The 14,504-nt window shown below is 51.5% G+C and overlaps 1 protein-coding gene across 5 annotated transcripts; it reads left to right on the top strand.

The window, feature by feature from the left end:
• The first annotated feature begins 2,004 nt into the window (after positions 1 to 2,004).
• Positions 2,005 to 11,330, top strand: C2CD2L (C2CD2 like). Of its 5 annotated transcripts, none has more exons than XM_087433805.1 (14): positions 2,005 to 2,764; positions 4,766 to 4,861; positions 5,222 to 5,341; positions 5,512 to 5,622; positions 5,720 to 5,836; positions 5,931 to 6,042; positions 6,129 to 6,237; positions 6,937 to 7,001; positions 7,092 to 7,219; positions 7,311 to 7,485; positions 8,211 to 8,333; positions 8,449 to 8,585; positions 8,673 to 8,958; positions 10,019 to 11,328. In XM_087433805.1, exons 1-14 carry the CDS (start codon positions 2,411 to 2,413, stop codon positions 10,228 to 10,230), a joined length of 2,145 nt encoding a protein of 714 aa, XP_087289931.1. In that variant the 5' UTR covers positions 2,005 to 2,410; the 3' UTR covers positions 10,231 to 11,328. The 5 variants fall into 5 exon arrangements, with proteins under 5 accessions (XP_087289931.1, XP_087289932.1, XP_004427279.1 ...); XM_087433806.1 differs by having other exon boundaries at positions 8,452 to 8,585; XM_004427222.3 differs by having other exon boundaries at positions 8,211 to 8,312; positions 10,019 to 11,327.
• The last annotated feature ends 3,174 nt before the right edge of the window (positions 11,331 to 14,504 follow it).

Genomic DNA, 14,504 nt, shown 5'->3' on the forward strand with positions numbered 1-14,504 from the left:
CATTGAGATGACATGAATGATTTTTCAAAAGATAGAAACAGTATAGAAATTCTTAGGGTTTACGTGTATACTGAAATATTTTCTGTTAGACTTCTTAAAATTACGAAGAATTTGCTAATCCCTACTATGTACATGGGGAACTCTTAAGTACTGTGGGGACACCAAGTAATATAAATGTACTTGTTTCCCCCAAGGAGTCTACTTCAGCTTATTAAAGCACCTTGGTTGAATATGAGGGAAGAGAGATAAGTAAGAAGGGTCCCTACTCTTCAGCAGCTTCCTGATGAGTGGGCAAAGCAGACATATAAACCACCAGCTAGACTATAAGGCAGAATGAAATAAGTGCTAGAGGCCCGAGTAACAAGTGGAAGGGAGATTGCGGGGACCAGCTAGGAGACTCATGGAAGACCGAATTGTGAAGCAGCATCTGGCAGCACAGGACCAAGTGCTCAGTGCGGGGGGGGGTTGAGGAAGTAAATCCAAAAATTCAGAGAACTGAGATCCCTGGGAGGTTGGAGGGTTCCTGAAGAAGGATTCCTGGGGGAAGAGGGTCTTCAAAGTGAAACTTTGCACCTAGACGACTTCCTATACAACCTGCTCCCCTAGCCCCACTTCTCTGCGCACTGAGAGCTTCCTCCCATGTCTCTGGGTTCTGGCCCTGTGTCTTTGAGTTCTCTTCTCCCTTCATTTCATATCTTCTCCTCCCCTCAAGATCAGAAACCCACACTCTAGGAATCTTCCATTGTTTTTGGGGTCCAGTGATGATACATGGGCAGGGCTGCAGCAAGGTTACCCCATCACTGCCCCCCTCATCATTTCTTACAGTGAAACCCAGGGATGCCCCAGGCTTCCCCACCACCTCCTTTGGCTCAGGCACCCTGTTGCTGACCTGCCAGCTTCTGCCCAGCTCTGCAACCCCACACTTATAAGGCATTGTTTACTCCCAGGTACTCATTCCTCAGACTACTAATTGGATTTGGGAGAGAGCTATTTAACACCTTCCCTGTCTACCCCTCTAAGGAAGGCACTGTGTGCCGAAGACCTTGCCATCTGTATGTGGAGAAGAAGGTCTCTTGGGGAAGAGGGATTCCTTTGAATACTTTTGTAGGATTTTCCTCCTCCTGCCTCCAGAAAGCAATGACAAGAACCTGTCCTATAGGGATGCAATCCACTCACTTAAATCTAGGAAAAGGGATGGATCCTGAGGCCAGAGTGTAACTATAACATTATTTTGGGGGTTCTTGTAGGGATATCATATTTGGATGGCAGGGTCTTCTGGCTGAATCTATTGATAGTCCTGTGCTACACTGCCAGCTCCCTCCTCATTACCACCCCCTCTACACGTGCTCCATAGGCAGGAGCTGTTACTATGGAAATATATTATTTTTAAAAACAGAAGCAGCCCCAGGCTGGGGAAACATCTCCAGAACAAACCTACCCGAGCAAGGAGGTTAATAGGGGGTTCCTGGGTCCTAGCTCCAAGGGGAAGGGGGCTGGGGGATGGAGGAGGTTTAATATTCCGTGTTCTATTCTCGACCTCTAGCAGGGTCAAGTTCTGCTTTCTCTCTGGTAGGAATCATCTGGACCTCTGCCAGGTACTTCTATCTAAGAGGGATGCTCTGCACCTACTTACCCAGGCCTAGCTTCGGCCAGGAAATGGGAACCAAGGTGCTGCTGAGCCTGGGGGTGTTGGAAGAAGGGGGCTATGCTATCCACAGAGGTCTAAACTATAGAAATCTAAGGAGCGTGGGGGAAAGCAGAGGCGGCATCTCAGGTAAGTGAAGTTATCCTTGCCTACTCTTGCCGTGAGCTCGAGCCCTGGGGAGGAGGAGTACCCTGATTCCAGGATGGGGCGGGGTGGTCAAAGATCCCTCCTATTTTCAACCCCGGAACCTCCTCCCCTCCCGCCTAGTCCTCCAGCCCTCCTCCCGCGCTGGAGCGCGGGGCTCGGCAAGCCCCGCCCGGCGCGGGTGCGGCTCCTTTAAGGGCGGGTGGGGGCGGGGCGCCGGCCGTGTTGTCAGTGTCAGCTCTGCGCACGCAGCCCTGCCGGAGCCGGTGCCGGCCCGGAGCCCCCGCGTCTCTGCAGACGAGTCCCCGCCCGGGTCCGGCGGGGCCCGCGCCGTGGGAGGAGTTGGGCGCTGGCCGGCGACTAACCCAGGTCGGACTGCCGGACCAATAGAGGAGGGACCCGGACCACACAGAGAGGGACCCCGGCGTCGCGACCCCCCAGGACCTCCTGTAATCGATCTGTGGCACCCACTAGTCCCGGGCACCCAGCCCCGGAGAGCCCCCCAGCCCGCGCGCCGAGCCCCGGGGGAGCCCGCCCCCGCCCCGCGGCCCGCCCGGGCCATGCTCCCCCGGGGCAGCGGCTGAGCCTGAGCCGGAACCGGGACCGGAGCCCGCGCGGAGCATGGATCCGGGCTGGGGGCAGCGGGACGTGGGCTGGGCGGCCCTGCTGATCCTCTTCGCCGCCTCGCTGCTCACAGTGTTGGGCTGGCTGCTGCAGTATGCCCGGGGCTTGTGGCTGGCGCGGGCCCGCGGGGGCCGGGGCCGGGGACCCGCCTTAGCTGCCGAGCCGGCGGGCTCCCTGCGGGAGCTGGGCGTGTGGCGCTCGCTGCTGCGGCTGCGGGCGACTCGGGCCGGCGCCCCTGAAGAGCCAAGTGTCCGGGGCCTCCTGGCGTCGCTCTTCGCCTTCAAGTCTTTCCGGGAGAACTGGCAGCGGGCTTGGGTGCGAGCGCTGAACGAGCAGGCCTGCAGGGACGGGGTGAGTTGGACAGGAGCACCTAGGTGGTCTCCTGACTCCGCCTTTCCTTTCAGGGGAGGGACTGCTCAAGCCAGGAAGCCGGATGGGGGTGGGGATCAATTGGGGAACCCCCATGGCTTCTCTTCCCCTCCGGGATCAGAGAAAAGGATGCAGGTGAGGCTGGAGGTTGTAGAAATCCCGCTATGTCCCAAATCCTCTATTCTTGTGGTCAGGGTCCTCTTTGGCTCCAAACCCTTGCACAAGTTGCTGTTCTCATAGCAACGCTAATCCGTGTGCCTGAGAGCACTTCCGCCCAGCCTGGGTGCTGGTTGTGTTAGGGAGTTAGAAGGGAGACAGGTGCACCTGCAGAAGGAAATTGCCTGGTCTTCATGCCACCACACCCAGTTAACCTTTCATGCCCCAAATCCTTGGTGTGACCAGGCAGATCCCCAAGGAACCTGAATTAACCCCCACCCCCCATCCCTCAGTAATTTCACTGCTATGACTAAGACACCCTTCTCCAGGCTGACCTACAGTGTATGAGCTAAGGGAAAGGTGTTTAGGTGGAGAAGAGATTGACAATCTATGCCCTTCTCAGAAGATGAGCCAGGAGCTGCCCCTTGAGGGTCAGTCACAAACCAGCCCAGCCTACTTCCTCCCATTGCACCATGGGCATCTGGCCTCCCAGGAAGTGGGGCAGGAAGCATGGTCATAAGACTGAGGTGGGGTGGGAGGTAGAGGCTTCCCTTTCAGGGGGCCCCCCATTCCTGGCCCAGTAATCTCTCCTTGCCCTCACAGTCCATCAGCCCCTTGCTCAGAAGGTTCTCCATTTCCAGTCACCACTAGTCTGAGGGCTTTACTCTACTAGCTTTCCAGATGCCTGGAAATAGAAGTGGCAACACAAGAAGTTGCTCTTTCTCCTTTGCCCAGATGGCCAGCAGAAAGCCAGATGGCATCTGTCACTCTACACCTTGAATTCACCCCTCCACCCAGCTCTCCCTGTACCTTGTCCCTAGGTCAGGAGTGACTCCCCAGGACAGCTGACTCAGCTGGACATTGGCCTCCCTTGCAGGGGGTGGGGAAACTGGGGTTCCAAGCATCCATCTCCCCATCTCCCTGGGCCTGGCCTTGGAATGAGACAGCTACAGGAACAGAGAAGTTGGCTTCCCCTGGTTTGCCAGGCAAATGAACACTATGGATTTCTTTCCTCCCATCCCAAGACCCAAGGAAGAGCTGCCAGCTCAGTCTGTGCTTCTTCTTCAGTTCTTCTTCCCATCCTGATCTCCAGGGAGGGCTGCAGTAGGTTGCTTCCACTGCTGTGAAAGAATTAGGAAGCTCTTTCAAGACCTAAGCTAAGCAGCTTTCTGCTCCCTAATACCACCCTGCTGTCTGCCTTGAGGAATTAGCCTGGCCCCTCTGAGCCCTCTGAGCTTGCTTTTCTTCCCAGTCCCTCTGGTAAAGTTCCCCAAGGCCATGCTGAGCTAGTCTTCATCTCCAAGAATATGGATAGAGTCATACTCTTGCGCCTCCGCATCCTATTTACCTAGAAGAAGGCTTAGCCTCGTTTCTCCGGTGTCTTGAATAACTGGCCCTATTGCTTTCTCCCTTAGCTCAGCTGTATCTCTCTCTGCCCAGCTATTATATATAGGTGGCAACCAACACCTTTATTATTTTTTTTCTATGCACAGCTTTCCTTGGGGGTAGGATGGGGGTTAAAGAGGAAAGTGGGGGGAGAAGAGGGAGGCTCCTGGTGTTCCAGGAGGAATCTAGGGTCTTCAGCTCAAGGTGATCTGGTCTGTGAGGTGGTCTGGTTCCCCAGTTCTCCCTAGCAGCTGCAGGCCCTTGGAGAGGCAGGGTTTCAGGGGAGTACTTCCTGTCCTAAAGCCCTGAGCCAAGCAGGGGCCAGAAGCCAGCCTGCAGCTGAGGTCTCCGCACTGCCAGGGCCCGGCTAGCAACTGTGCAGGCCAGATCTGTGGAGGGCAGCTCCAGAGACCTGATCCTATGCCCACTTTACTTCCTCAGAGCTCCATCCAAATCGCTTTTGAGGAGGTGCCCCAACTCCCGCCCAGAGCCAGCATTAGTCATGTGACCTGCGTAGACCAATCAGAGCGCACCATGGTAAGGGTCTGATGGGCACTGCCTTCTTTAGGGCCTGAGGGGGGCTGATCCCAAGAATTCCCTTTAGTCCAAGCGTTCTTAACCTGAAGTCTATGAATGCCTTAGGAATCCAATGATTGGCTTCCCACTAAAGTTACATGCAAAATGTAGTACATGTGTGTAGATCTGTATTTTTCTGGAGAGAGGAGTCTTTGGCTTGTATCTGATTCTTTTATGGGCTTGTGATCTCAAAAAGGTGATTCCCAAGGACAACTGAAGTGGAGAGGGGTCTGCTGACCGATTATAGGGCAGGGCGAAGCAGGGTTGAGCACCCTTCCTCCGTGCCTGACTCTCCTTGCCTCCATGCCTCGCCTGTCTCAGGTGCTGCATTGCCAGCTCTCTGCTGAGGAGGTGATGTTCCCAGTCTCTGTGACCCAGCAGTCCCCCGCTGCCGTCTCCATGGAGACCTACCACGTCACTCTGACACTGCCACCAACACAGGTGGAGGGGGATGTGGGAAACTGAGTTGGGCAGGGGGCGGTTCGATTGCCTCAGCCTTTTCAGTTTGGTTCTTCTCTGGGATGGAATTTGGGAAGGGAGAGTCCTGGGGAGTTGGGAGTAGTTGGAGGAGTAGAGCAAGTCAACCCAATCCCTTTGTCCCTTGTCCGTAGTTGGAAGTCAACCTGGAGGAAATCCCTGGTGAGGGGCTGCTTGTGTCCTGGGCCTTCACTGATCGCCCAGATCTCAGCCTGACAGTGCTTCCCAAGCTGCAGGGCAGGGAGGTAAGGGGGTAGGGCTGTGGGGGAAGAGGCAGAACAGGGAGGGGGAGGCAGAGCTGGGGGGCCCTACCTCTTTGTTCTCATCTTCTCCTCCCTGCAGAGAGGTGAGGAGGAAGTAGAGCTCTCCACTATTGAGGAATTGATCGAGGATGCCATAGTCAGCACCCAGCCGGCCATGATGGTCAACCTCAGGGCTTGCTCTGCCCCTGGAGGCCTGGTGAGTAGGCACTCAAAGCAAAGAGGTTGCATGCATACTGTCCCCAGAGTACTATGTCAGAATTCTTGCTCTTTTTACCTCCTTCTGCTCTTAGGTACCCAGTGAGAAGCCACCCATGGTGCCCCAGGCCCAGCCAGCCATCCCCAGACCTACCCGGTTATTCCTACGGCAGCTTCGAGCATCTCACCTGGGAAGTGAGCTGGAAGGTGAGAGCTAGAAGTGGCTGGGGGACAGCCTTTCTATTCCTTAGCAGCTTCCCGTCTTTGATCTGAGCATCTCTCTGGTCTTGCAGGCACTGGGGAACTGTGCTGTGTAGCTGAACTCAACAACCCCGTGCAACAGAAGTGGACCAAGCCCATGAGGGCTTATCCCGAGGTGGAGTGGACCGAGGACCTAGCACTGTAAGGAGTGACTCCCCCGCCCCCACCCCTGCTCCCATGGGCAGACTGAGGCTCAAACCCTTCCAGCATAGCCCTGGCATGAATCAGCTCTGTTTTCAGTAAACCTTAGTGTAAGCCCCTATAGTATGCCAGACCCAGGCTAGGTCCTAGGGGTACAGACATGACCAAGATACACCCCTCCCACCCCTGAGTTGATCGCAGGCTCGAGGCAGAGAGAGATGTACATAAAGAAGATGGTATAAGTGCTCCAGTCGAGGTTTACACAAAGCGCTTATGTGGGGGAGATTAATTCCCACAGGGGAATAAAGATCAGAGTAGGCTTCATGGAGGAGGTGGCATTTAAACCACATCTTAGAGCAAGAGCAGGATTTCAACAGAGTGTGAGAGAAAAGTATTCTTGGCAGAGGAAACAGCTTGAGCAAAGGAAAGAGGGTGGTTTGACATGGAGAGACTGGGAAGGCAGGATGGAGCAGGACCAGGGAGGATTTGAAAGCCCCGCTGGGGAGTCTGGTCTCCACTCAAGGCTTATCCCGTTCTCTTGGGAAGAGAGAGTATTTGGAGGCATGAATTAATCTGATTGGAGCACTTGTCCCATCTTATTTATGTGCAGCTCCCTCTGCTTCTGGCCTGTAATCAACTCAAAGGTGGATTGAGTTTGCTAATCTTCCCCCTCCCCGCCCCATCTCCTCTTGGCCACAGGGATCTGGGTCCCCAGAGCCGGGAACTGACCCTCAAAGTGCTGAGGAGTAGCAGCTGTGGAGACAGTGAGTATGGAGCAGGAAGGAGCCCCTCTGGGTGGGTGCTGAGTGAGGCCTGGTCATGGGCCCAGCTCACAGTGCCACTGCTTTCCCCAGCTGAACTCTTGGGCCAGGCCACACTGTCTGTGGGCTCCCCTTCCAGACCGCTGTCCCGAAGACAGGTGTGCCCACTCACCCCTGGGCCAGGGAAAGCCCTGGGACCGGCAGCCACCATGGCAGTGGAGGTGAGAAGCTGACCCCTGGGAGAAGATGGGGCAACACAGGGGAAGGGCAGTCTTTGAGGCCCTGCCTCTTTGCTTTTCCACCCCTCGGCAGCTTCACTATGAGGAGGGCTCCCCCCGGAACCTGGGCACCCCCACCCCCTCCACTCCACGCCCCAGCATCACACCTACCAAGAAGATTGAGCTGGACCGGACCATCATGCCTGATGGCACCATTGTCACCACGGTTACCACCGTCCAGTCCCGGCCCCGTGTAGATGGCAAATTAGGTAAAGAGGAGGAGCCTGGGAGCCCAGCTCTAGCCAGGGGCCCCAGACTGCAGATCCATGGCAGCAGAGGGAAAGGGAAAGGGAAGCCCTGCTTCCAACTCCCCCTGTTTTCCAACTACATCTTCCTCATTAGCTTTGTCTTCCTCAAACTTTCCCTTACGCCCCTCCATTTCCCAGCTGTCCTCTCCCCCTTTAATTCTCCATCTGCCAGCCCCTCATACGGGACTCGTGCACTTCCACCTCCCCAAGTTCCCCTCTGTCTTTTCACAGGTCTCTTCCCTTCCCTCCCCGCAGCCCCAGCTGCCTAATTGTCCCTCCCTCTACCCTCAACCTTCCAGCACCCTGTGGGATCCTTCAACAAACCCAATGGCCTCTGTGGTACTTCTCCCACTCCCAGGGGCCCTCCATGACATTTCCCATCTCTAGGGGTCCCGTGGAATTCCCCCTACCTCCAGTGGACCCCTGTGAATCTTTGTACACTCTCGATATTTTCATAGCATCTCCCCACACCCTCGGTGGGCCCTGTGGCACTTTCCCACACTCCCGTTGGTTCCTGTGGTGTCTTTTTGTCCCTATGGCATCTCCTTAATTACCCCTGTGATTAATCATCCCTTAGTTACCCCTGTCCTCTGAGTCAACCAAAGTCTGCATCTCAACTAAGACAGTAGGGAGTGGGGGCCACTCTAAAGCACCTCCCAGCTCACTGACCCTCCCCCACCCACCAGACTCCCCCTCCCGCTCCCCGTCCAAGGTGGAGGTGACTGAGAAGACCACAACTGTGCTGAGTGAGAGTGGCGGCCCCAGCAGGACCTCCCACAGCAGCAGCCGTGAGTGGGGAATTGAGAAGTGTGAGTGCTGGTTGGCACTGGGGCCCCAGAGTCAAAAACCACTGTGGGTGGGACACAGTTCAACTCCAAGAAGGAGCCGAGGAGGAGACAGGTTATCTGTCCTCTGTACCTCCAGCAGGGGAGAGCCACCTTTCCAATGGTTTGGACCCTGTGGCAGAGACAGCAATTCGCCAGCTGACTGAGCCCAGCGGGCGGGCAGCCAAGAAGACGCCCACCAAGCGTAGCACTCTCATCATCTCTGGTGTTTCCAAGGTAACAGGGCTCTGGGGAGAAGAGCTGGGATAGGGAGAAAGCCCTCATGGGTCACTCCTACCCATTAAAACTTGTCCCTCCTGCCAGGTGCCCATTGCTCAGGACGAGTTGGCACTGTCCCTGGGCTATGCAGCATCCCTGGAAGCCTCAATGCAGGACGATGCAGGGACCAGTGGAGGTCCCTCTTCCCCTCCCTCAGACCCACAAGCCATGTCCCCAGGACCCCTAGATGCCCTCTCCAGTCCCACGAGTGTCCAGGAAGCAGATGAGACAACACGTTCGGACATTTCTGAGAGGCCGTCTGTGGATGATGTTGAGTCGGAGACAGGGTCTACTGGTGCCCTGGAGACCCGCAGCCTCAAGGATCACAAAGGTGGGGAGATATGGGCAGCCCCTCCCCCCTTCTTTTATACCCAATGTCATGACCTGGGTCCTACTGGATACTTAGCGACATGGGAGCCTCCATGTTTGCCTTCTCCTTCCTTCCCTGAGGGATCGACAGAGTTCCCAGCCTGGTTCAGCCAAGCTAGAATAGAGGGGGAACTTGATGCCTTGGGGCCTGGCCTGGATCCGACAGGATTGGGTAATAGGAAGGGATACCAAAGTATTTCCCCTTTCCTCCATTTTTCTTTCTTCCTGGGTCTAAGCACATATCTTCCTTCCCTCATTCTTTTTTTTTTTTCCCTTCCGTTTCATTCTATACTCTCTCCCTTATCAGTATAAGAAATTCTACCCCGGGCCAACCCTAGGAGTGACCCTCTGGCAGTGATACAATCTGTGGATAGCTGTGGTACTTCTAACTTCTAAGGATGAGGGGCTTACCCCAAAACATCTTCATCCCTCTGCCAGTGGGCCTGTCAGTCACGAATGTATTTAACTATTTATGATTTAACCTTGCATCACTTCTTGGGATAATGAGATTCCTAAGTCCAAAGCCTGCTGTGTAAGCACCTTCCTCAGTATGTTGGTCCTGAATTTACCTCTTTGAAGTTTTGTAGACGCACTGCTTCCTGCTCACATCCTAGAATTTGGTAAACAAGTCAGTGTCAACCCACCTTGTTCCTTCATGATTTTATAGGCTTGTAGGAACACCCTCTGCTCAGCCTTTTATCTTTCCATAGTTAAGAGGCTCAGTCATAAGTCTGTCCTCATAGAGCATCCAGCCCCATGACATTCCTCCTCAGGGCCAGTAGTCAGGGGTGCACACAGAATCCCAGGAGCACCACGTTTTTTCCTCAGGAAGGATAAAGGGCATGTTTTGTCTCTACTTTCTTTCCTAAGGAATGCTGGCTGGTAGGCCAAGGGACTGGTTCTGTTCTTCATCTTCAACCCCTCCATGCTTGATCCTTTCTCTGCACCCCACCTCGCTTCCCACCCCCCACCCCCACCCCGCGCCCTTCTCTCTGCCTCAGCCTCCCCTCTTTCCCCCGCAGTGAGTTTCCTGCGCAGCGGCACCAAGCTTATCTTCCGCCGGAGGCCCCGACAGAAGGAAGCTGGTCTGAGCCAATCACATGATGACCTCTCCAACACAACAGCCACGCCCAGTGTCCGAAAGAAGGCTGGCAGTTTTTCTCGCCGCCTCATCAAGCGCTTTTCCTTCAAATCCAAACCCAAGGCCAATGGCAACCCCAGTCCTCAGCTCTGAGGGCCCTCCTTACCTCCTGAGCTAAGAGAGGGCAGGAGTCCTCTCAGCCCATTCCCCATATCCCCTTCCGTTCCCCTTCCTGGATTCCCAGCAGCCTGGGCCAGGGAAGTCCTCTGGGTTCCAGGAAGCCCTGTCCACTCTGGGCCGTGGGGCCAGTTGGAAGGGTACTTGCAAGGGGAAGCATGTGAGAGCTGAGGACATAGAATAGGGACTGGGTGGCTGGGAGTAAGAGGAGGGTGCTGTCCTGGCATGTGTGGGCATTCCTCAGAACTGTTTGCCTGCTGTTGACTCTGGCCCCTCAGAGGAGTCCCAGGGTGCTCAGCTCCTCAGCTGATCCTTCCTTATTTATTCTCTTTTCTATTTATATGTGTGGTCCAGGACCTTCACTGAACAGATGATAGAGGGCATCTCTCCCAGGTGACCCTTCTTTCCTGTCCCAGAAGGGGACGCACTTCCCTTTAGGATGGGGCTCCCACACCTCCCTCAGGTCCCCACTCCGACCAGCACCAATGTCTGCCTCTGAGAACATTGGCAGCTTATAGAAAGCCGGGCCGGTGCCCGGGATGGGGGGCAGGTACTCCCCACCTCCCTGCCTCCCCTTCTGCTCCTCGTCCCTCCCTCCCCCTTTATTACCGTTTTTGTACTTGATGCCTTCTCTGTGAGCAGTGGCTCTGTTGGAAGGAGGGAGCCAGGAGCCTGGTGGGAAGCCTTCCCCAGAGAGATGGCTTTAGGGCCTTTCTTTAAAGACTGTGTGATGATGGAGCAGGAGCAGGGCTGCACCTCTGTATGCCCCTCTGTATGTTGGGAGATGATGATGTCCATTGCTGTGTGATGGCTTGGAATTTAATTTATTAAAGTCAAATTGGAGTTTATAAACTGGACAACTGGTTATCCTTTGAAAGGTGAATGGGCAATGAGGCCATGTGTTGATAGAATGGGAGGATCGGAGACAGGGGCCCAGATGGTGAGGTGGGGTAGGCGACACACCTACTGGGTCTGCTAAGAAGTTCCTGCAGGGAGGAAGGGAGGTGTAGAGAGAGGACTAGGAGAACAAGAGTCTTTGAAGTGTGAAGTTGTAGCAAAAAGGTCAATCAGAAAAAGAAGTCAATCGGCTAGTCCAGGCATCTTCATGCCCCTGTCTTGAACAGGCTGCTGCTTCCAGGATATAATAGAGTCCAGAGCATGGACTCTGAGTCTAGACTGCCTGGATTTGAGTCCCAGCTCCACTAATTACCTGTGGGACCTTGGGCAAATTATGTAACCTCAGAGTGCCTCAGTTTTCTCATCTGTAAAATGGGGACTGTGATAATAGTAGCTATCATTCAGTTGTGGTGAGGAGTAAATGAGTGAAGTGCTTAGAACTCTGCTGACATATAGTTAGTGCTGAATAAGTGTTGTGTTGCCTCAGAAGAGACAAATTGGGAGGGGGGAGTATTATAAGGGTTTCATCATAATAAAAAGTCTTTCATTTGCAAATGTGGGCAAGTTTCAGAGAGTTATGGATACTAGCAAACTCTACGTCCCTGGTTCCTGTTCTCTGAGACCTTACACAGGACTTGAACCAGGTTAGCTGCTGCAAGATGTCAGAGCACTGGACAAGGGGCAGAAAACTTGAGTGTGCCATGGTCACACCAAGTGACCTTGAGCAGACCACTTCTCCTTTCTGGACCTCAACTTCCTCATCTCTAAAACGAAGGGTGGCCTAGATAATTATTCCAGTCACTTCCAGCCTTGCCATTCTTACTTACCGACATCACAGGGGGTTCCAGGCACAGGGGGTGCCTTTGGGTAGACAGCATGGAATTGTTAATATTCCCCATGCTCCTGCCCATACTAGTCACAGAATAGGGGATATTTGGTTAATTTGTATATAGTGATATGCTCAACTCTAGGTCATGAAAACTCCAAGAGATTTATCAAGCTACTTCCCCTGATCTAAGAAATGCAACCTTTTGTGGTTCACAGAGGAGCAGTTTGTTTACCAATATCACAAGACAGACTAATGCACTGAACTTGAAATTTCCCAAGAAACATTTGTTGATGGGAGGGCAGGTATTCAGAGTCCCACTGGACCTGTGGATTGAGTGGACGGTAACTAGAAGTTGTACTCAGCTTCCAGTGCTGAGCTGCCCAGAGCTCAATGGAATCACATATATTTTGAAGTGAAGAAGAGCCTGGTCACCTTCCAAAAATAGGGATTTTAAAAATGAACACAAATCACATATGTATGGTGACAGATAAAAACTAGACTATTAGTGGTGAACACAATACAGTCTATACAGAAACTGAAATATAATAATGTACACCTGAGATTTACAAAATGTTATAAGCCAATATGACCTCAATTAAAAGAAAAGAAAAGAAAAAATTTCAGATCAAATCCCGGGCAGTACTTTAGTTTCCATTATTTAGATTTCAGAAAGATCTAAGATGATGCTTCATAGAATCTTTTAAATAGACAAAAAAAGAACACAATCTTTGACAAAGGAGCCAAGAACATACAATGGGGAAAAGAAAGTCTCTTCAACAAATGGTGTTGGGAAAACTGGATAGCCATATGCAAAAAAATGAAAGTAGACCCTTACCTTACACCATACACAAAAATTAACTCCAAATGGATTAAAGACTTGAATGTAAGACCTGAAACTGTGAAACTTCTAGAAGAAAACATAGGCAGTACGCTCTTTGACATCAGTCTTAGCAACATCTTCTCAAACACCACGTCTGACCGGGCAAGAGAAACAATAGAAAAAATAAACAAATGGGACTACATCAAACTAAAAAGCTTCTGCACAGCAAAGGAAACCATCAACAAAACAAAAAGACAACCTAACAATTGGGAGAAGATATTTGCAAACCATACTTCTGATAAGGGCTTAATCTCCAAAATATATAAAGAACTCATGCATCTTACCAACAAAAAAACTACCAACCCAATTAAAAAATGGGCAAAGGACCTGAACAGACATTTCTCCAAAGAAGATATACAGATGGCCAACAGACACATGAAAAGATGTTCAAAATCATTAACTATCAGGGAAATGCAAATCAAAACTACAATGAGATATCACCTCACGCCCGTCAGAATGGCTATAATTAACAAGACAGGAAACAACATGTGTTGGAGAGGATGTGGAGAGAAGGGAACTCTCATACACTGCTGGTGGGAGTGCAAACTGTTGCAGCCACTATGGAAAACAGTATGGAGATTCCTCAAAAAATCACGGATAGAACTACCATATGATCCAGCCATCCCACTGCTGGGTATTTATCCAAAGAACTTGAAAACACCAATTTGTACAGGTACATGCACCCCTGTGTTCATTGCAGCGTTATTCACAATAGCCTAGACTTGGAAGCAACCTAAGTGCCCATCAAGGGACGAATGGATAAAGAAGATGTGGTATATATACACAATGGAATACTACTCAGCCATAAGAAACGATGAAATCCAGCCATTTGTGACAACATGGATGGACACTGAGGGTATAATGCAAAGTGAAATAAGTCAGAGGGAGAAGGTCAAATACCGCATGATTCCCTTCATTAAGTAGTAGATAATAACAACAATAAACAAACACATAGGGACAGAGATTGGATTGGTGGTTACCAGAGGGGAAGGGGGGAGGGAGGAGGGTGAAAGGGATAATTCGGTACATGTGTGTGGTGATGGGTTGTAATTAGTATTTTGGTGGTGAACATGATGTAATCTATGCAGAAATAGAAGTACAATGATGTACACCTGAAATTTTTACAATGTTATAAACCAATGTTACTGCAATAAACAAAAAATTAAAAAAAAATAGACAAAAAAAGAACACAAAAGGAACACAAAACATAATCTAATCAACTTTTTCCATTTTACACTTTAAGAAGAGATCCTCAGCTTTTGATGAGCATGAATTATGTTTTAAGTTTTTGTGGCAGCTTTTAAAGAACAAATCTCAGGATGTGTCTGAATTATCCAGACAAAATTGTGGCTTGTTTTCAAGAGAAGCAGATTGAGATGGAAGTAAACTATGCCAGACAGCAAGACACTGCCTCAAATTTTGGAAACATGTGGATCCCAATGCTATCTTGAAACTTGCTTTGTAAAAATTGTTTGAGTCTACACAGGCTCTGTGAATGAACTTTTTCTTCATGAAATTGCTAAATTAAAGCTGAGCCATCTTCAGTCATATAAGTCTGAATTAAAATAAGATTGGCATTTTGTGAAGTATTACTATAACTATGTGCTTTTGAATGAATAAAGTTGATAAAATATATTTTTGTTA

This window comes from Ceratotherium simum, chromosome 7, assembly GCF_057802395.1.
Source record: "Ceratotherium simum simum isolate JZ-2026a chromosome 7, ASM5780239v1, whole genome shotgun sequence".
Lineage (NCBI taxonomy): Eukaryota > Metazoa > Chordata > Mammalia > Perissodactyla > Rhinocerotidae > Ceratotherium > Ceratotherium simum.

Excerpts from the sequence above, each read along its gene's own strand:
- C2CD2L (XM_087433805.1), top strand. The coding sequence starts at position 2,411 with ATGGATCCGGGCTGGGGGCAGCGGGACGTGGGCTGGGCGGCCCTGCTG. Across the intron at positions 5,623-5,719 it reads CCAAGCTGCAGGGCAGGGAG|AGAGGTGAGGAGGAAGTAGA; the intron begins GTAAGGGGGTAG and ends TCCTCCCTGCAG. Across the intron at positions 8,334-8,448 it reads TGAGTGGGGAATTGAGAAGT|CAGGGGAGAGCCACCTTTCC; the intron begins GTGAGTGCTGGT and ends CTGTACCTCCAG.